Source organism: Helianthus annuus, chromosome 7 (assembly GCF_002127325.2).
Source record: "Helianthus annuus cultivar XRQ/B chromosome 7, HanXRQr2.0-SUNRISE, whole genome shotgun sequence".
Lineage (NCBI taxonomy): Eukaryota > Viridiplantae > Streptophyta > Magnoliopsida > Asterales > Asteraceae > Helianthus > Helianthus annuus.
This window is the reverse complement of record NC_035439.2, coordinates 131358490-131381287: the sequence shown is the minus strand read 5'-3', so window position 1 is coordinate 131381287 and position 22798 is coordinate 131358490. Positions and strand designations below refer to the sequence as shown.

Sequence of the window (22798 nt, the reverse complement as noted above, 5' to 3'; positions counted from 1 at the left end):
ACAAAGGTTCCGGATACTTACATGCCCGATACCGTGGTCACGAATCCAGTCACGGTCTGCCTTAAGCTGATCCAAGGAAGAAATCAGGCTATCTCTCGCCTTAGCAGCCTCCCTCGCCCGCGCTTCAGCTTCAGCCGCGCGGGCAGTGACATCCTCAAGAATAGTCACTCGGTTCTGCACTTCAACCTTTCAACAGCAAAGAAAATACAAGTATAAAAAGGCAATCGGTTATACTTTTAAAAAGAAAAGGAAGCAGACTCAAGTAGAATCTCGGTTCATACCTTAAGATCCTCAACAACTTTGTTCAAGTTGTTGCGGTCAGCATTCGCCTCTTCAAGAGCCTTGGCAACGCGGGCTTCCGCCTCCTTGGCCTCTTTGACAACTGCCTCAGCTGCGGTCTTCTCCTTCATCAAAGCAGCATTCGCTACTTTGAGATTAGTGACCTCCTGACGAACACGGTAAAGTTTTTCATTTTCTCGAGCGCAAGCTTCCTTCCAACCCTTACGCTCATCAGAAAGCAACTTAGCAAGAGTACAAACTTGTTTAAGGCCAGCAGTCGCGGCCCAAGCTTCAGTTTGCTTGTGCTTCTCAAAAGCAGTTTTCTCTCTTTCAAGCTGCTCCGCACCCTCCCGAGCAGCCTTAGCCATCGCCTCAGCCTCAGCCCGCAGGCGAGCGGTTTCCTCCTCCTTGCGGCCCAGAACCTTGTAATCTTCCATAATAGCACTCGCCATTATGGAACTCCCAACAAGCATGGAGGAGAGTTGATTTATCTGGTTCTCACGGGGCAAGCCACGAGCCCGAAGAACCTCAAACGGGGTGCCCAAACCACTCAAGATATCCCTACAAGCGGAGGGATCATTCGAAATATCATCCCCTTGCATAACGCTCCAAGGAGGACGATGGTAGTTCACACCCCGGTTTTCCGTATAAGTACGGTAATAGAACTCCAATTCAGACTCACCAGGCTGAATGGATGGTTCTTCAAAGCCCGTACCCGTCGAGGCCGAACCAGAGGCCTTCTCGGCAGCAGGAGATTTTTGCTTTTCAGCATCAGCAAACTTCAGATTATCAATATCCCGCGGGGGGATCAAATTGTCAGAAGAGTCCACCGTATCAAAGATGGTCTGACCCGCGGCCTTCTTCCCAGTATCCTCCGTTTGCACAGAGGCCGCGGTAACCACTTCGATCGAAGGGCTTCTTCTAAACTCCTTATTGAGTCCCGGGTCCGCGGCCACGTCTCGCGGAGGAGAGGAACGGGCCTCAAAAAAGGAGAGAGTCTCCTCAAGCGGTTCAAAAACAAAGCAAAAAACAACTATAAATTACAAGTTATAAATGACAAACACTTGTAAACAAATGGTCAAACTTACCAGTCACAACCGCAGGCTTTGGCTGCGAGACAACAGTTGTCCGAGTCGTTCTCAACCTTGGACGTTTCTGCTCACCAGTACCAGCGGCATCTACCTTCCTCTTCTTCTTCTTCTCATCAGCAGGTTTGGAACCCGCAGAGGATCCACCTGCAGCCGCACCACCACCTGGAACACCCAAACCCTCAAGGGTGTCAGACAATACCACGTAATCGGTGTATCTGCGGAAACGAGTACGAGAGATACCTGCCAACAGCGGCACCAAAGGAGGAATAACAGCCGGCTCATGCGGTTTCTTCCTACGGAACCGCACGCCTTTCTCCACCTGCTTTTTGGGAACACCTGCCGCATCAAGGTCTCCCAAAGCCCAAAGATCACTTGCGTTTATATTCATCCACAAGCAACTAGCAAGGCCAACTTCTTTACAAAGCAAGTAAGGAAATTATATCTACTATACCTTTGCCTTGCGGCAGTGGTGCCTCCATCGCCTCGCGATCAGGAATACAAAAGTTGTCGCGAATGGTGAAGTTAAAACCTTCTTCACCCTCCGCACACGCAAGCACCTCAACCTTGCCCTTGAAGTCAGGGTCAAATATTCTCCAAAGGGCAGCATCCTCTGATAAGTACATTTACAAAATTCAATAACATAGGTAAGGAAGTAAGAAACCGCACAGGAAGAAAGGTACTGACCACCACTTTTCTCCCGCACAACTGGCCTTGCTTTCCTACTCATCCTTGTAAGCATCATCCGCAGCACCCACAACTGCGTGTTGCTCAGTTTCTTAAACCCGATATGTCGCAAACTCGGAAACCAGTCCACCGTATCAGCCCTGGGGACATCAATGGTCTCCGCTAGATCGTCTCGGTCACATTCCAAAAGGTCATTTCGGCAGCGACCGCAGCAGCCTTAATGTAGAAGAACTTTGTCTTCCACTTTGTAATTCCCTTGGGAGGGACCATCAGCTTACGGATGCCATGTCGTTGACCGAAAGAAAAGAAACCAGTGTGCACTGTCAACTGATAAAACCGCCGGAAGTCTCCGACGGTGGGTTCCATACCAAGAGTACGAAAAGTGTACTCAAAGTTTCGAACCCGAATCATCCCGAAAGGACTCAGTTGAGAAATGTGGATCTTGTACCACTCCAAAATCTCGGCGACGAACACCGTCAGTGGCAGTCGGAGGTTGCAATCACCAAAAAAATCTGCCCACATAGTGACATATCCCGCCGAAGTATCGGTGCCGGTGTCACCTTCTTGTGGGTAAAGGAACCCATACTCTTGAGGCATCTGAACATCGGTCATCAGATTATCGAACTGAGCCTTTGTCCACTTCAGCACTGGTAAACCTCCACCGGGAACATCACCCTCCTCCTCCTCCTCCGTTGCCGGCGACGAAGGGTCAGGGTTTTCACCGTCAGCAGCATGGGGATTAGATGGTTCAGCCATCACAATATAGAAGACAGAAAATGGAAGACGAGTTCAGAAACTCAAAAACCTCACCGGAAAATCAAACAAATCATCGGAGAAGACGAAGGAACCTCTATTTCTCTCACCGGAATTTTTTTAAATTTTGAAGAAGTGAAGGGAAACCCCATAGCGGTTTCCCCTTTTATACTCATCGCAATAAATGCGGAACAGTAACCGAAACGTCGTGCTCAAAAGGAACGAACCATGCGGCGACACGTGTACAGCGACGGTTCCGCTGACGGTTACCACGCGCGAGTAGCCGCCCACGCGCCTGACAAAAGAGACTTTTACACTCCTGCTACAGTGCAGTGACTACCTCGGGCAGTGCAAACGTCCTTTCGTTTCAGCACATGTCAGGCAAATCTCACCAACTTCCACCAACTCGCACGTGCGGTCTACAACGTTTACAAAAGCTACAAATGAAGATAACTCTCATGTACGCGGCATGCGGTTTTTTATGGTTTCTCAAACCATAACCTAGACCGCATGTCGTTTTTTACATCCCCTCAAAAATAGGAAAAATATATTTACACTATGTAAAGGGGAATAACCTATATCCTCATATACCCACGAGCACACGTGGAATATGCGAAGATGACACACACGAGCCCGCATAGGTGTGTCAGATACTCAAAACCAGCGTTGTTCTTTGGACTGCAAAAACCGCTTCTCAGGAACAACAAAACCGCATTACCTTGAAGTTCTTCAAGCTTTAAATCCCTCGTGTCCGGTTCACAACCATAGAGGGTACGCAAACAGCTTCTCCATAGGGAAAAGGATAAGTGTGATGAGCGACCGCACATCAGCAACCCTGACTCCTGATCCTTCAAGAGCCACATCAAAGAGAATCCCTCTTTTAAAGCGACTCTTCTGCCACAAGCTGCAGACACTTACGAGTAGCTGCGGCGGAACGCAACTCCGCGAACGGTAGCTACGGAAGAGCCACGACTAAGCCATCACGTGGTTGAGCAAAGCTACTTCCAGGAAAACTGCTTTCCAACTAAGCGTGAAGGAAAGTGGCTACAGAATGAATGAATGCGGACGAGTTTCACCAAGATTCCCAAGTATCTAAGGTGATCTCCTTGAGCAACAAGCCAAGCAACAGTGGTAACAAGTCTGCTTATGACTTTGTTTACCCACTTATGGACCGCATAGAATAAACAATGGTGGGCACTACCATGCCTATGACCATGTTTATTTGACCATTATCCAGATTCACATTGTTCGACCAAAAACGGCCAACAATGACGCAAGTTCCCTACATTGTTCGACCAAACATGGCCAACAATGTAAGGGAACGAGGTAACCGCAAAGGACGTGCGGTTACTTGAGAGCTAAACTGGAAGAACATGAACACCCCACAAAATAGGGATCATCGTTGCATGTCCAGTTGATAAACATAAAGCGAGAGCAAGGCACTTACAGCATTGCATCTGCTACCGCAGAGGTTACAACTAGAGTTACGACCACTGACATTTTCAGTCACGGTCTCAAAGGTTGGTTCGACACACCAACAGGTGGCAACCAACCCTGATGACATCAGAAAAAGGTAGACCATACTACCGGATCAAAATCCTTGGCTGAGAATTCCGCATCAGACCGGAACTTGCTCACCGGTACGGAAGAGACGTCACACGACTCTACCGGATCCCCAGATTGATTTACTTGAAGCAGGAGCCATCAGCATGGCCTAGAATATTCTCCAAGCTCCAAACTACCTTCTAGACACCATAGTCCAGTATTCCTCCCACATGCAACTTGCATGAGTAAGCAACACTAGACTGGGGGACTTGAAGGGGTATGGTCCCAGATCTCGCACTAGCATGGCTGCGAGTGACCATTACCCTTATAAAAAAAACCCCACCAGCAAGAACTTATCTGTGTCCGTGCGGGCACGCGCGAACATTTTCGGTCGAATCCAATCGGTCAAGCGATAGGAAGAAGACTTATCTTGTGTATGAAAATGGGTGTACACATAGCGATGTGGCCTAGCACCGCATCCTATGAACATTTTCGTCACAACAAGGGATCTGGACAACAGCAACAGTCACCACAAGTGGCGACGCGGCCTGGCACCGCATCCCACTGTCTTCGCTAGAGTGAGAACGCGGAAACAACAGCAGTTACCGCAGGCAGCGATGCGGCGCATCACCGCATCCTGCCCACGAGGCAAGTGGGACTGACACCACAGAGCAAGTGGCACTAATGACAGTCGCCTGTCAGCCCTTACGTAAGCAACAGACTGACACCGCAGTAGGACGTGGTTTCACCTCTACAGCCGACAAGCCTGACACACCTGCATAAGGGCGGCGCGTCGTCAGTCTGACTACTCAACCACCCTCCTTCACTCCTCGGCTATAAATACCCATCCCAAACCAGGTTTGAGGTATCGTTTCTCAACTCTCTCACTACTACTACTATCACACACTTTGCTTCTCAAGCAAATTACTGATTCTCACGCCGGAGAGTGGTAACAAGGAGCACCCTCCACCCATTCCTCCTTGTTACGAGTCACGGTGTGTTTTCCTTGTGCAGGAGACAGCCCAGCTGACGGTCCAGCCATCGATCCTCGGAAAGAAGGGATTAACCCTACTTGATGAGACCAGTGAATTAACCTCTCTTGGTTAACCACTGTTTCATCAAAAGTATTGTATTAAAAATGTGTAGGTCCGAATATAATAAAAGATAAAAAAATATATACGCATATTATATTTGAGATAATATACATGAGTTTTACATTTATCATATTTTTTTTTTGAAATTAATTATATAAAAAATTAATAAAAAAACCAAACATTGTTCTTATTACAGTGTTTTCTCTCATAAATGATGTTTATTAATTTTAGAGAAAAATAATATTTTAAATATTTTTTTAGCATATTTTATAATATTTTTGTTTACAACGAGAAAGGAGAAAAGGGACAAAGGGTCGTCTTCAAGAAACGAAGATCCAAGAGATATAACACACAAATTCGAAGAGTACAAGGCCATGAAAAAAGAGATAATATACGAGAAGAAAAATACTTGACCTTGGCGGATGAGCAACGAGAGGCGTTGCGATAAACAATGTTCGACAAGGACTTGGAGACGTATAATCGGTCTACCGACAGTGTTCACCCTGCGCTGTTGGAAATCACACTCGCTAGAAAACGTGAGATCGCAAAAAAATATGGATGGCCTTGTGATTTTTAGGTTTTTTTTTAAGTTAGATTTTAATTAAAACTAGGATTGCGACCCGCCGCAATGCGGCGGGGATTCTTTAGTTATAACTAAGTCAATCTAGGACTTGCACGTTATGTTAAACCTGTCAAACGGGGAAAAAATAGACGATGTAAAAATGTTCAACCACACACGCACGTTGCGTCGTGTTAACTCGCAAAATTTAGAACGAAACGTAAAAACGTTAAACCAAATACACACGTTGCGATGTGTTAAGTCACAAAATTTAGAACCAACCATAAAGCGAAAAATTTGCGGAAAATGAAAATTATAAAGGACCAAAGTTGAAAGTAAAAAAAGTTATGAGTATAGATTACAAAAGATAAAAAGTTTTGGGTTAAAAGTAAAAAAAAACAAATAGTTTTTAGTTAAAAGTAATTTATGAAATACTTTTGGGTGAAAAGTAAAAAAAATCAATTATTTTGGAAAACCCCCAAAGCCAACGTTACGACAACCATATGCATAACCATTTTTCTTTGAAAACCCCTCAAAGCACACCTCGCGTTGCGGCGGGGCGTAAAACGGTGTCAAATAATACTAATGTCACACAACCGTCATCGACCACCAACACTGACTCGACCTAGGATATGCGTGTTGCGACGAACCTGTCAAACATGAAAAAATAGAGGTAAAAATGTTGAACCACACATGCACGTTGCGTCGTATTAACTCGAAAAATTTAGAATTATACGTAAAACGAAAATTTGCGAAAGATGAAAAGTATAAGTGACAAAAATTGTGAAGTTAACTTGCAAATAATGAAAAGTTTTGGGTTAAAGTTAAAAAAACAAATTATGTAGGGTTAAAATTGTAAAAAGTAAAAACCTTTGGTTTAAAACTAAAAAATCATGTTTTTTTTAGAAAGCCTCAAAGACAATGTACAATTGATAATGCACAAAAAAAGTTGCAAACTTATATATGGAATAATATCATTATCAGTATAACACTCTTGAAATATCTAAAATATGTAAAATTCATTATGATATAAATATAAAATAGTTAATACTTCATATAATAAAATATATGAACAGTATTATCATATACATATTTCCAAAACATTTTCACATAATGAAAGTACAAGAATGAACCATGGACTAGGGTTTATGGTAGATAAAATTAAAAACTTTAGGTATATGTTTTGGGTAAACATGTATATTATTTAGTTAATCGGGTTAGATATCACCTAATTTCACACTTTCCCATACATGCTAAATTTATGTTAATTCAATCTAGTTTCAGGTTTTTCCATTGAGTTTCAGATTCGACCGCCATCCCTACATGCTTAGAGCACAGTTTTAAAAAAATTATATAAATATGCTCCTTACAAATCCTTTACCAATGAAGATCATACTAACACCAGTACTGACCATTATAGTTATTACCGAAAATAGTTCCTACAAACCAACTATTCCTACCGATGACTTTGTTACTACCGACCACATCATTACCAACCTTCAATTTTAGTTGGGGGAAAATATACAAGTTGAGCAAACAAATCATCAAAATAGACATTAACTACCAGGTACGGTTTATCCGACGCTTTTTGCCGGCTTATCCCCCAACTTTGCCGTGATGGCTATTTTCATGATTTGATTTGTCAATTGTCTATTTTAATGATTTTCTCTGATTGTCTCAATTTATACAAGAGTAATTCGAAGCTTTGGATCTCCATCCCAATTAAGATATGCTTGGGGCATATATCTCATTGTTCCATTTTTCTTCTTTCCTTTGTAGCAAGGTAGAATTTGGTTCCAACCAAATTTTTACATGACATACTTAGATTGGAGATGTTCATGCCAGAGTTATGTTTACGAGTACCTCGGAAGCTAGGTCTTAGCATGAGGCGTGGATCGGGGATGCACGACGCAGTAGTTAATTACTAGTTATACTTGTTGATCGTTATCATCTAAATTGTTTTTTCTAGAAAAAAGAACTTTTTTAATTCAGATTTCTCTTTTCAGTATTAATAAAAACCAAAAAATATTTGGATTTTTTTTTTAATTTTTTTTAAATAACCATATAAACAAACCGAAACACCGTCGACACGAATGTATAATTCAATATATGTTCAAAACTTATAACGTATAATACACCACATAAATACGTTTTTTAAGGTCCAATTTGGATACTTACCATACGTTTCCTACTACAGAAAATATACATCGAGCAAGTGTTTCTTCAGCGTTCTCACGAACGGTTCTCAACATAACAGGTCGTTGCACGTACGGTGACCGCAGTGCCGTCGGAAGCTTGATTGTTCGTTTCGGCCTCGGCGATCTTTGACGCTGAACAGGCTCCGTTACTTCTTTACGTTTTTCATCCGTTGCTGCATCGGCCAGTCTTGTTGAAAAGTTCACCGTTTCAATTCCTAAAACGTTGAACTTTGTCTCTGGTGTTATTTCACTTTGAACCCTTTCAACAACTTTGTCCAGTTCTGCGACAAACGAAGCCGTCATTGGTGAAAAGGGAGAAGTGTGTGGTGTTATATGATCTTTTTTTTTTCTCGTTCATAGGAGTGTTATATCCGTCTAATGATACACTACCTTTTTGCGGATCAACTGGTTCAACTGCCGCAGCCACGTCATCCTTTTCTGCCTCAACGTTTTGATCTCCCTTTTCCACTTCATCTCCATCCTTTTTTTCCTCATCGTCAACGACAAGCAGCAATTTCATTAACTCCTTCCACACCAATCCTTTCTGTTTCAGCAGATCACTATCCGGGAACATCAGACACGATTCTGTTATGGTGTTATTGATCTTGTGAACGCATATCTCAAATTCTCTAAATAAGTTATCCAACAAATTGGCTCGAACCTGTACGAAACCCCGGTTTAAAGTGTTATCATTAGAAATAACATATACTTTCAAGTCTAGTACAAAGTTTAAGATGTTTACCAGCTCAAAATCGTCAGGAACTGATGTTCCTGATGCTGATGGAGTGTCACCATACTGAGAGACCATCGGAGTGCGGACTTCGCCATCCGGACCTACAAATAATGCACATGTTTGGGTGTCAGTTTGTGACAGGAGGTAATCAGCACAGTGTCTGTATATACCCAAGTGCGCATCATCATCAGCACATTGTCCATTCCCTTTTTGTGGCCTTGTTTTTGCTTCTTGAATTTTTTTCTATCACCCTCAACCCCTTCTGCTCGTTTGTGTTTTTTATCTTCCCTTTTCTTTGTCTTCTTATTTTGTTCAGTATGCATCCTTTCTATATCACATTCGAGATTGTACAGAAGATCGTCATCTACAAGTTCAATTATATTTGAACTGTGTGATGAAGGTATCTTCTTTAACACAATTCCGTAAGCAATCTGCCACAATATTTTGCAATAAGTTTTATTCCCAGACTAAGTTTCAAAATAATTTTGTACCGTGAACCAGATAACAATATTGATGTTATTCAGTTATATAGTGTTATTAAGTAAAATAGGGTGTTATGCAGGTATATAGTGTTATACAGTTTCATGGTGTTATTTAAACCATATGTGGTGTTATTTAGAAATATAAAGTGTTATTAAGTAAACTGTGGTGTTATTTAGAAATATAAAGTGTTATTAACTAAACTGTGGTGTTATATAGAAATATAAATTGTTATTAACTAACGATCTTTACAATAATTTTTTAATACTAAAAGTTAATTACTTACCACAAGTAATAACATAGGCCCTCTAAAAGCATCATCGCCACCATGCCACGCTGTTTTCGTTCTTTTGAGACACGAGATGGGATATTTTGTTCAGCGACAACGGTAACGTGTCGGTTATGAGGGGGCCTTTTGAATCGATGATGCCTGGTGTAACTGTGCACGTGAATGTCATCAGTGCCCGGGCCGCGTTGTTGAACCATGAAGAAAAAAAGAGGAGGATGGGGACAGCCCCAAGATTATTCTGCAACGCAGGAATGCTGGTAAGTTTAATTTCTGCAGATTATTAAGTGAACACAGACTGTATCATGTGATCATAGTTAAATAGCACCATGTATTAACTTAACACCATGTTTATGTAAATAACACAGATTGTTTATTTGTTTAACTAAAAAACACCACAGCTGGAAAAGGATTTAAATAACAGAATTATGTGATTGTGAATTCTTAACTTAACACCGTAATTTCATTTTTTGTTTACCTGAAAAACACCACAGCTGGAAAAAGATTTCGCGTTGTCTGAAGATGCACGATTAGCAGAATTTACGAACAACATGAATGTTGTGCTTGATTCAACAGAACCAAAAGTATTTAAAGGCAACTTTGAGATGGTGTTTATACCTATGTTGACCGGGCGGCATTACTATCTGCTGTTTTTCAACTTGAGAACAAGAGATGTCTTTATTATTGACAACATAGAAGGTGCTGCAGGCTTAGAGAGATACAAAGGAAATGTGGAGAAGATGGTACGTTTGTGAATGTTTATACATATACAGCTACGGTAAAAAAAAATTATTTGTTAACATCAATAATTTGTAACTGAAGATAAGTACATTTTGTCGGTATCTAAGACCGATGCATCCAAAAATCGCTGCACAGCTAAGGAATAAACAACCAGTTCGACTAGAGTTGCCATGGCAAACACTTTACAATGGCATCGACTGTGGTATTTTCCTTATGAGGCATATGGAAACTTACTATGGTAATCGCGTTTATATTTCTGTTTATTAAAAAAATAATTAAAATAAATGTACACGAAATATGAACAATTCTGATGGTTTGGTATTGAATAGGAACACACGTTGGACATTGGATGTGGTTTATCGAATGAGAGGGACGTTACGAACTTGGTTTTGCCTGATCAAGCACGCGAAATCGAGGATCTGCGTAAGAAGTACCTCTCAAAAATGCTCCTAAGCGACGTGAACACGGAACGGGGAGTTGTGGAACAAGAAGTACAAGAATATGCACTTTTGGACGAGGATGATAGGTTGAGAATGGAAGAGAATGCGTTTGATTGGATTACTGAAAGGTTGGGAGCTGAAGTGTAAGTGGACAGCAGAACAAGTTAATCTTTTTGTTACTTGACAAACATTTTGGGAAATATAGATTATATGATGTGTTAGCGTTTTGACAAAGTTGTGATTAATGGTGTAGTTTTACTATGATAAGTATGATTACAATCGTTAGCTGTTTGTGTGTTACACACATTTTTATTCTGGTGTTTTAATGAATTAATATTGCGTCTATTCCGGCACAAAAAAGAATGCGTATTGGCCAGATAGTTTTTTACAAAGTAAATGATGATCATGCTAAATATGTAAATAAATATACCAACTCCTTTGCAACCTGCACAATTAAGACACTATGTAAGTAAATACACAGGTACGCTACACATACATCAATAAGCAACCTGAACATATGAACACCAATAATAACACCCTGAACAACTAAAAACACCATAGTTCTACAAAATTAAAAAAAAAATAATTTCTATACAGACAAATAACACTACTCAACTTGAATTAACAAATAACACCACTAATAACAAAATAACTCCATGAAAAACACATAAAACCACCGGTTTAGAATAAATATCTGAGTGAGGACAAATAACACATAGAACGCGTATTGGCCAGATAGTTTTTTACAAAGTAAATGATGATCATGCTAAATATGTAAAAAAATATACCAACTCCTTTGCAACCTACACAATTAAGACACTATAGTCAAGTAAAAAACACAATAACGCTACACATACATAAATAAGCAACCTGCACAATAATAACACCCTGAACAACTAAAACACCACAGTTCTACAAAATTAAAAAAAAATAAATTCTATACAGATAAATAACACTACTCAACTTGAATTAACAAATAACACCATTAACAACAAAATAACTCCATGAAAAACACATAAACCACCAGTTTAGAATAAATATCTTAGTGAGGACAAATAACACTATTCAAATTGCAACATACATAATAAAACACACTGAACAAAAAATAACAGAATTGGTTAAAAAAAACAAACGTATTTAACAGAAACAATATATAAACCATTGTCACTGGTAATATTAAAATTCGAACATAAGCAAACAAAATAAATCCATGAGTGTATGCGAATCCGGAAAACGATAAAAAACCTATCAATGTACGAAACAAGAAGGAAGTACGTTAAAAATAACGAAATTTTTTGACATCTCTAAATAACTTACTACTCCTCTTCCCCATCCTCCTCGTCTAATGCATCCTCATCTTGTTCATCCATATCTTCTTCAACTTCCTCCCATTCATCTTCCTCCTCGTCGACTTCATCAGCTTCTTCACCGTGATCCTCGGCCATAGCTTGTTCTTTAGTCCGGGTAGGGTTTTTGCAAGAACGTCTGTTATGACCGTATCTAAAACAGTTTTGACATTGACGGCGCTTTTTACCCAACTGACTTACTGCAATTTCACGTTTGGACTTCATCCGTTTAGGCTTACCCATACCTTTGAATCTTGTTCCAATGGGAACACGAACGGTTGCTTCTGATGGTTTTGTGTTACCAGTAATTTCTGCAAACCTTTCACGACGGCTCTTAGGTGGAGCATTGACAACAGACTCATCAGCAGTTTTGAAATAATTAACAACATGATCCCTGAACGAGCATAGCGCATCAAAGTTGGTGACAAGCTGATTAATAACCGACTCTGTAGAATATGTGATCTCACGTACAACACGGTTAACTTCATTATAACGATCCTCAGTCTCATTGATACCTGAAATAGCACCAGGGGCACTATTTGGAACAGCCTCCCGAGTCCAACGTCGTAATATATAGCGTTGTGGAAACTCCCTAATGTCAAGCATCCTTAGCACACAAAAGATGTGTGAGCACAACAACCCAAACTGTTCAAATCTCATGTACAATACACAGTCATGTCGGCCTCCCGCATCATAACCAATAAAACACCATTCGAAATTATAAAGTTGTCTTAAATAACACTATAAAACACCATATGCAACTGGAAATCACCAAGATCTACACAATTTTCAAGAATAACACTACAAAACATCATGTGTATACCTCGAAGAAAGTAGTGCATGGTTGTTCCCAGTCCTTCACAAAAAAGTTAACGAAGTCACCAATGTCTTCCCACTTTCCGATAGCACATCTGTGTATACCGTTTTGTATCTCCAACTGCTGGTAAAAAAGTATAGTGCGTGTGTATATCCTGGACGCTTGATCCTCCAAAACAAAGTCTTCAGCCCATATTTCAGCGTTTGTATTTCTGGTGTCATGGCCATTCTTCCTGTGCTCGTGTCTCTGAGCTTCAATAGCAGAATCAAAATGCCCGAGAAATTCGACAAGTGTGCAACCCGGGTTACAGAACTGTCCAAAGAAATGGTTCTCGCTCTCGGAACGAGAAGAGGTACGCATAAGCCCGGACATGACCTCCTCACGATAATAAGCTGGTATCCAAGTATCCCTGATTTGGTAAAGTGACTGCAGCCACTCATGATCAACCAAGTTAAAATCGTTCATTATGGTAGCCCACTCACTTTCAAACTTAACTGGTATAATTGAATCGGTCCACACAATGGCACACATCCTCTTTTTGAAATCTGTATTATTGCAGATTGAAGCACCAACCTAAAACACCATTGAACAAACATATAACACCATAATCACCAAAAAGTATTTAAAAAGTAGTAAGAAAGGTTAAAAGGACGAACAACTAAACACCTTAGCAGAAAGCTTGTCCATGATGTGCCACATGCATAGCCTATGTCTACTCTCGGGCCATGTATCTTCGATAGCCTTCTTCATGGCTGGGTCTTGGTCGGTGACAATCACCGGAGGGGCACAGCCAAATGCTTGACGAAACACATTTAGCAACCAACTGTAAGTTTCAGCAGTTTCGTTTCCTATTATAGCGGCACCAAGAGTAACATTGCGATTGTGATTGTCGATGCCGGTAAATGGAACAAACATCATGTTGTACCTAAAAAACAAATACGGAATAAAAACACCATAAAAATGAATTACACATACTTAAGAAAAAAAAATAAGCTGTAAAACCCAAAATAAATATAATAATTACGAAACTTACTTGTTACGACGATATGTGGCATCAAATGAAACAACATCACCAAACACAGAAAAATTCCTTTTGGCATCTTCATCTGCCCAAAACAAACCCCTTAAAACTCCATTCTCGTCTGTTATATACTCCATTGAAAAGTTAGGCATGTACTCTTTCTTCCTCAAAAGCCGTTTAATCATCATATCAGCATCAAACTCCGATATATACCTGTTCAGGTCTCGCTTGAAATTTTTAAAATCGTTTTTGGTTGCCCCAACCTTGTCAAACCCACCATACAATGTCCTCATGATATTAAACGCTTTCACAGGGCCAATGTTCAAGGCACTCAACGCGTTAACGGCTTGCTCTTGCATATAGTTCATACCTCGGTTAGAGGGGAGTAGATGCCTATCTTCCTCATCAACAAAAAAATGATTATGTGCCTCATTAAAAGAAGATACCTCGTATAGATTCGAAGGCATTAACTTTATACACATACGTGCTTTGCACCCAGTCCTTATAGAAGGAACACGTCGAACAGATTTCCTCTTTGACCCATTATTTGAGGTGTCAATCTTTTTAGATGTATCGATCGCCTTAAAAGGTTTAGTCCCCTCCTTGGAGCAAACAAACCATTTAGATTTTATAACACCATGATGTGTGTATTGAGAAGACTTCCTGGCAGTGAAGCCTGAAGCCATTGCATACTTCTGATAAAAGAGGAATGCGTTGTTCACTGTGTCAAAGGCCATCTTATCCCTCGGCTTAAGCGATTCATCTACCTCCGGTAAATAAGTCTTCTTACCGGAGTTTGGTGACAGTTGTAGTTTCCCAACCGGCTGATAGGTTTGAAATCCTGCGAAAAATAATTCTATAGTAAAATAACAATACAACATAATACGTATGAAATAACACCACATAAACACTGTTATGAAAAAACACCCTCTGCTAATACGAAAAAACACCATGTACGTATAAAAAAAACACCCTAGCTTACATAAAAACACCATGACTCATCATCAACTAAATGTTTCTACAGTAAAAAACACAACACAACATAATGTGTTTAAAATAACACCACAAACAACTGTTATAGCAAACCAGCCTCTATTTATATGAAAACACACTATGTATTTATAAAACCCCTGTAAGGAACATCCAATGGAAAAAAACACCATGACTCATCATCAACCTAAATAAATAACACATACCAGCTTCAACTTCGATAACATACATAAAAACACCATGCACGTATAAAAAACACAAAATACAGAGTTATAACTGGTGTTCATCAGAGTTCCAATAAAAAAAACAGATGATTGAAAAATTGACAACTACAATTAAACAGATGATTGTAATTGAATATTGATTTAATTACATAAATAAGCTGCGAATAAAAGATACATAAATACCTTGATCGTCGTTCTCCATGAAGAAAGAAATATGAATCAGATTAACGATTGTATGCGTAATTCAGTATGTATGCATGATCAAAAATAAGAAATCGAAAGCGAATTTATAATGATTAAGAGATCGAGATGATTTAAAGATTTAGATTATCTGATAAAATATTCAAAAATCGAATTTCCTTAAAAAACTCATAAAAATCGGTTACAAAGATTTGAACCTTAATTAGGTTTGTTTGTATAATTACTAATATAACATTGATCTAATAAAATTAATATGGAATGATCTAATGGCTGAGATTCTTTCTCACCTTTCTCACAATTTAGGCCTTTTTTACAGGATCCTTTACCTATATATATATATTAAAATCTTTTCGGCCCTATATTGCTTTGGGCCCTGAGCGCAGGCCCACCCTGCACTTGCTCAGGGCCCGCTCTGTTTTTTGGCGTCAAATGTTGTGGATCTACTTAGTCAAGTTCAAAGTGTCATGCATATTATTGTTATGACTCCGAGATCTATGAACGTAGTTTTAAAAGAGTTAGTTTTGCTATTCAAAAAAGGATAGCAGCTTAGCTTTTTGCCCGTTTACCAACTATCTCGATGTAAATTCATAACACGAGTTTTAATTTATTAACTATTTAAAGTGACAAAAGAGAAATCAATTTATGATGATTGATTAGAGATCAGTTTATAATTAATAAATATTAAATTAAATAGGTATAAAGTGCTGACAAAAGAGAAATAAGACAAGAAATCTACAAATTAGAGCATTCAGAGTGGATCCCTTAGGGTGTCGGCAGCACCCTCGGTGACCCCATGCGGGAGGTTTGTTTGCCGTGCGGGAAGGGTGCCGCCATCCCTGCGGTGAGGCAAATCGGGGAGGGTGTGAGGGGAGTGTTCATCGCATGAAGGAGAGAGGAGATGGTGGGCCACCCTAATTTTCAACCAATCAATTATTTTCTTTTTTTTTAATAAAAAAACAATTCCCCCAAGAGAGGAGTGCCGCCATCAAATTGAGGGTGTTAGGGGAGTTTAAGAGGGGAGTTGACGTGGCATAACCTGATTGGATGTGTGTAAGAGAGGGGACTCCCCTAAGAGGGGAGTGCCCCTCTCACCCTTATATTTATGTGAGTAGAGTAGCTGAATTGGTTTTGAGTGTAGGAGACATAAAATATATGAGAATTTTACCGTTCATCTATAAATATATAGGAAACACCGTTTTAACCCCCTTATATTTTTTTAATATTTTTAAAGGTGGTTGTGAGTAAAGAATAAAGATATGTAATAACAAAAGTATAAAATATATTATATAATTAAAAAAGATGAGAGAAAATGTAGTGATTTTTATTGTAGGTTGAGTTATAATACAAAGAATTTAAAAATAAGCAGGGTAAGAAACCACCATAGTGTGACAAGTGTTCAAACAGAAATCAAAAGAATATCCACATGGAAGTGACATGCTATTTCCCCTTACTTTTTAAACATCCGTAACTTTTTTATACATCATTTGTTTTTGAAAAAAAAATTATACCATAAAAACGAGCGTCTTTTTATATTTAATATGAGTATCTCATTGTTATAGTTTTCAAAAAAAATCGAAAACCCTGTTACGTATTACACAATGGACATAACGTAAAACACAATGAGTTTTAAACGAAAAACACAACAGAAAGTAAACCAAAAACACAATCGATGACAACCCATAAAAGACACAATGGACAGCAGACTAAAACACTAAGGACATAACGTAAAACACAATGAGTATAAAACTAAAAATCAATGGAAAGTAGACTAAAAACACAATTGATAATAGCAAATAAAAGACCAGTGGACAACAGATAAAAGACACAGTGGACATCAGACTAAAACACAATTGACAACAGCCAAAAAATACAATAAATAAAGACTAAACACAATGAACATCAGACTAAAACACAAGGAAAACCATAATAAAAACGCAATGAACAACAAACCAAAAATGGATAACATATTAAAACACAATAATCATAACCAATAACACAATGTATAAATAACTCAAATATAACACCATTTTCATTGTGTCATAAATTGTGTTATAAGTTTTGATAAAAACGCAGTGGCCTGAACCCAAATTAACATTTTATTAAAAAGTTTTGATAAGAACACAATGTATAGAAGCCCTAGTAAAAACGTAATGACCAAACCCAGTTAAAAAGACACAATGATCTGAACCTTTAACATAATGCAAAGAATACCGAGTAAAAATGATTCATTTTATTTTTATATAGCAATATCATATTCATATTAAAGATAAAAACGCTTGTTGTTATGGTTAATTTTTTTTTTAAATGTCGTATGAAAAAGTTATGCACGTTTTAAATTGATGGAGGGAATTGACATATGTCTTGCATGTGGAGAGAGAAATTAAATAAATGTAAAATTCCTTTTAAGGTGTAAGGAGTGGTTAAACACTTTGGAGTGGTAAACTAAAAAACCGACCAATTAGAGCGCGCCATGTCAATGAGGCAAAAGTGTTTAAACTTTGCTGAAAAGTGTTGGCAATGGTTTAAACACTTGCTGAAGTGGTAAACTTTTATTATTATTTTCTTTTTGTGCACTATTTTATTTAATATAAATAAATTTAGAATATATACATTAAATTAAAAAACAATAAACTTTCATAAATTAAATTAAAAACATCAAAGTTACACTAAATTAAAAAACAATAAAATTACATTAACATGAAACAATTTAAACTAGTCTTCGTCGGAATCGACCAAAAGATGGGGTAAATCTTGACTTGCGAGATGTTCTATGAGATCGTGTTTGAGTCTCCAATGGGTGTCTTCATTCATCAACTCGCCCAACACCGTATCGTCTAGAGCGGGCTCGACCGGAGGATCCCGAATGTGCACCGGTGCTATCGCCTTTCCATCATCTTTCAAAATCATGTTGTGTAAAATAATACACGTGTACACGACATTCCTAATTTTTTTAACGGATCTTGCTCGCATCGGTCGACTCATACACCCCATTTCGCCTTCAAAACACCAAAAGCCCGTTCGACGTCTTTTCTTGCCGCCTCATGTTGCCTCTTGGATTTCTTTTCGTTTACTTCGTGAGGGTAAGGGATCGACTTCACAAACACGAACCACGAAGGGTAGATTCCATCCACGAGCAAATAACCACGTTTGTATAAATGGTTGTTAACGTAAAATGGACATTTTGGTGCGGTTCCATTTCGTTCCGTTAAAAATAACGGAGATTGTTGTAGAACATTGATATCGTTTTGAGAACCGGGTGGACCGGCAAAAGCATGCCAAAACCATAAGTCTTGAGAAGCAAACGCTTCGAGCATAACAGTCGGGTATCGATGATCTCCTCGCATATATTGGCCTCGATACTCTGTCGGACAAAAACGCCAAACGAAATGGGTGCAATCAAGGCTACCGAACATACCTGGAAGGTGATGTTTTTCCTCATGAGCTTGGTATAAAAGTGCCATGTCGTGGCTTGTCGGTCTACATAAGAACTCTGGACCGTATATTTTGCAAACCGTGTCACAAAAATATTCTAGGCACTCGCGGGAAGTTCTTTCGGCCATATGCAAGTACTCATCGTTCTCGTCTGGAGTGTTTCCAGTTGCGAGCTGTTTAATAGCCGATGTCACCTTTTGCAAGGGCGTAAAGCCCTTCCTACCTCGTGCATCGGGGGCCTCTACAAACCACGGGTCGTTCTCTTCCACATCGGCCACAATTTTTAGAAACAAACGTTTCGACATACGGAACCTATGCCGAAAGATATCTTCGTTGTACTTCGGGTCTTCGACAAAATAATCCGCTATGAGTGTCTCATGCCCCTCCTCACGTTGACGTTCAATATATCTCCTTCGGTTAGATGTGCCGGTATCTTGAAGTTCGGCTTCTTCGATGAGATTTTGAAAAAAAAGAATGCTATTATCGGATGAATCGTCGCTACTCATGGGTGGGAACCATAACGGGAGTTCATCCGCCATTTTGTATGGTAAATTTTTGGGAAGATTTGGTGGTATTTTTTGGTTTGGTTGAGTATAAATTTGAAGGTATATGGTTAAATGGTTTAGTGTGATATTTATAGTTTAATTTTTTAAAGAAAATTTATTTTTTTTATTTAAACGGTAATATTACTGTTAGAGTGGCCCCCACATCAAAAAAAAATCATGTTTCCCGAGTCGGTAAAGGCTTACCGATTTCAAACGTTTGCCGCATCGCCAGATTGTTGGCGGCGGTGTTTGCCGATCGGCAAACATCTTTGCCGCGTCTTCCCGATTACCATACCGTATACCCTTATACCTTTCATTATCTTCTTTTCTTTACAACAAATCTCAACCCTCTAAATTTTAGATCAATTGACTAAAATCTTTTCTTATCCTTCGTATTTATTTTTCCTTTGTATTTGATCCAAATCCATAATTATATGGATATAGATAAATGGCATGTTTGGCAAAGCTTATTTTAACAACTTATTTACTTATTTACTTTTTGAAAAGTTAAAAGGTGTTTGGGTTAGCTTATTATGTGAGGGGGGAAAAGTAAATAAGTCACTCCATCCTGACTTATTTACTTTTTCAAAAAGTCAATAAGTTATAAGTTGCTCCAAAATTAGCTTAGCCAAACATGCCCAAAGAATCAATGTTCATATGCCATTCCTTATTCATATAATTTAAGTAAAAATCACTATTCCATATATTTCTCTTATTTTTTTTAATCTCTTTCGTATTCCATTCTTTATGCATAAAAAATATAAGAATTACTTTAGTTTTTCATAAATATAAGAACTCACTTTAGTTTTCCTTAAAAATATATGGATACAGAATAATGATAAGGAATGAGATGAAATGGCGTTTTTTTTTTTTTTTTTTTTTTTTTGTAGTTTTCATAAATTTGATGGATAAAATAAGTATAAGGAATGGGATGTGAATGCTCACTGCTCACACATCCTATTTTTCAATGAATTTTGTTTTAGTTTTAAACGAAGCTACGGTTTCATAATTTTGTAGATATAATACCTTACCATTTTATTAAACAAATGTCATAAAAATGTTTTTGAAATTATTTAGTTTTTAATTTTATATCAATAACATATTGTTTTGTTATTTAAAAAGTCATTTTTAAAAGGATTGATGTATTGTTATTTCTAAAAGTATGAGTGTGCTTCACTATTCCAATGCAGTTTGATGAATCAAATTTTAAACATTTTTTTTCTAATTTTATAGATGTGTATCAGAATTCAAACATGTGCATCTGATCTTTATAAATTCTTTACATAATTATATGGGGAAAGTGAATATGAGCCTGTTACACACCTAAGCTTAGACCGTGGGGTATGGTAAGGCAAGGGTTTGAGGCATGGGTTGACACATGGATATGGGCACTCAATACACAAACCCAAGTTCACATAGGGGTATGGTGCGCGTGGCTGGGCTGGCGTGGCCAAGCCACATCATTATTTTTAATATATATAAACCATTAAAAACTACATAAACATACATAATAATTACAAAAAAACATAGTATCAAAATAAAAACAATCATTCTTCGTCGTCTTCGTCGGTTTTGAACCCAGGAATCGTTGAAACATGATCCACCAAATCAGATCGAAGGTTGTGATGTATATCCCTTGACTTGATCAAAAATTCATTTGACGATTTATCTTCGTCTGTAACTGTTACGTTATCTGGTTAGGGGTCATCGTCATCATAGTAGGTAACGACCACTATACCTTCATCCTCTAAAATCATGTTGTGAAGAATGATACATGCGTACATCACGTTTCCAATCTGATCCTTGTCCTATAGTCGACAAGGCATTGCCAATATTCGCCACCTTTTCTTTAAAACACTGAACGCTCGCTCGACGTCTTTACGTGCAGCCATTTGGACCCTGTTAAACTTTAATCTTTTTGGATCTATGGTACCGTGTCTTGTGAACGATTTTACGAAAACCCCCAACTCCGGGTAAATCCCATCAACTAGGTAGTACCATACACGTACTCAACCCCGTTTACAAAGAAACTTCCTTTGGGTCCTATACTATTTACCCGATCATTGAAAAGGGACGAGTGGTTTATGATGGTAATATCGTTATGTGAACCTGGCATACCGAAGAACACATGCCATATCCAAAGATCTTGGGACGCAATCGCTTCAAGCATGATGGCTGGCATCCCGTGAAACACACTAGTGTGAGCGCCTTGCCATGCGGTTGGACAAAGTTCCCAAGGCCATTTCATACAATCTAAACTATCTAGCATCCCTGGTAGCCCATGATAATCTGCGTGATGTTCCAATACTTGTTGCATGTCACTGAACTAGGGCTTTCTCAAATATCTTTTCTTATAAAGTTCTAAATTACACGAACAAAAGTTGTGAAGACTTTCTCTAGCTACACGTGCAGACATTTTTAAATAGTCATCCATAATGTCCGAACTATTGTCGACGCTAACTGTCTAAGTGCAGCCGTGACCTTTTGCCACGTACTAAATCCTAATTGCCCGATTACATCCGGTTTTTGTTGGAAATAAACATATTTCTCCTCAAGATCTCTAGATATCCTTAAAAATAAGTTTCTACTCATACGAAAACGACGCCTAAACATTTTTTCATCATACTTAGATTCCGCTGACAAGTAATCGCTTACCAACAAATTGTTAGCGGTTTGCCGTTCACGAGCGATGTACCTCCTTCGTTTAGGTTGCGAAGTCTCTTCCTCATCGTCTTCCACGATAGCTTTCACCACCGTCGCGATCGTTTGTATAAATATTTCCGCACCATCGTCAGATGATGATGACGATTCACTTGAACTTGAAGAACTCATGGCAAGATTGCGTTTTATGTGTTTGATATTGTGTGAGAAAAATGTTAAATATGGCAAGTCATTTATAAAGGAAAAAAGTTTTTTTTTTAAAATAATGCCCAACGGCTAGCCCAAACGGCTAGTTTTGTTGGCCAATCACATCCCGCCATGTCAGTCTCGTAGCCCCGCCCCTCGCCCGGGCTGAAACCCATGCCAATGGGGCCACGCCGAAACCCAAGCCCACCCACGGTGGTGACTTGGGCGTTTATGGCCAACCCACGCCCCAACCCCGCCCCATACCCCACAGTCTTAGATGTGAAACCTCTCAAAACTACGTAGTTTTGATTAATTTTATCTCCAAACTAAAACCTAAAAACAAAATAATTCACTAAAACTAACTTTGACTACTTCAGTTGGAATTTGAAAAACAATTAACTCTGATAAGCCTAACACTGTAGTGGCTCCGTAGATCCAATTCCATTAAAACTATGAATACTTTTTAGATTTAGAAATTCTATTTTACGTCTG

At 38.8% G+C, this 22798-nt stretch overlaps 3 protein-coding genes across 3 annotated transcripts; all 3 read right to left on the bottom strand.

The window, feature by feature from the left end:
- Positions 1-8179: 8179 nt before the first annotated feature.
- Positions 8180-9112, bottom strand: LOC110866924. Its single transcript, XM_022116069.1, has 3 exons — positions 8946-9112; positions 8594-8864; positions 8180-8484 (listed from the first exon to the last, which is right to left on the bottom strand). Exons 1-3 carry the CDS (start codon positions 9009-9011, stop codon positions 8180-8182), a joined length of 642 nt encoding a protein of 213 aa, XP_021971761.1. The 5' UTR covers positions 9012-9112.
- Positions 9113-11380: 2268 nt separating this feature from the next.
- Positions 11381-18389, bottom strand: LOC110866923 (protein FAR1-RELATED SEQUENCE 5-like). Its single transcript, XM_022116068.1, has 9 exons — positions 18239-18389; positions 14080-14908; positions 13713-13971; positions 13053-13619; positions 12201-12970; positions 11965-11977; positions 11754-11795; positions 11672-11686; positions 11381-11446 (listed from the first exon to the last, which is right to left on the bottom strand). The coding sequence occupies exons 1-9, from the start codon at positions 18387-18389 to the stop codon at positions 11381-11383; spliced, it is 2712 nt and encodes a 903-aa protein (XP_021971760.1).
- A 71-nt stretch (positions 18390-18460) lies between these two features.
- Positions 18461-19453, bottom strand: LOC110866922. Its single transcript, XM_022116067.1, has one exon. It carries the CDS (start codon positions 19451-19453, stop codon positions 18461-18463), a length of 993 nt encoding a protein of 330 aa, XP_021971759.1.
- Positions 19454-22798: the final 3345 nt, after the last annotated feature.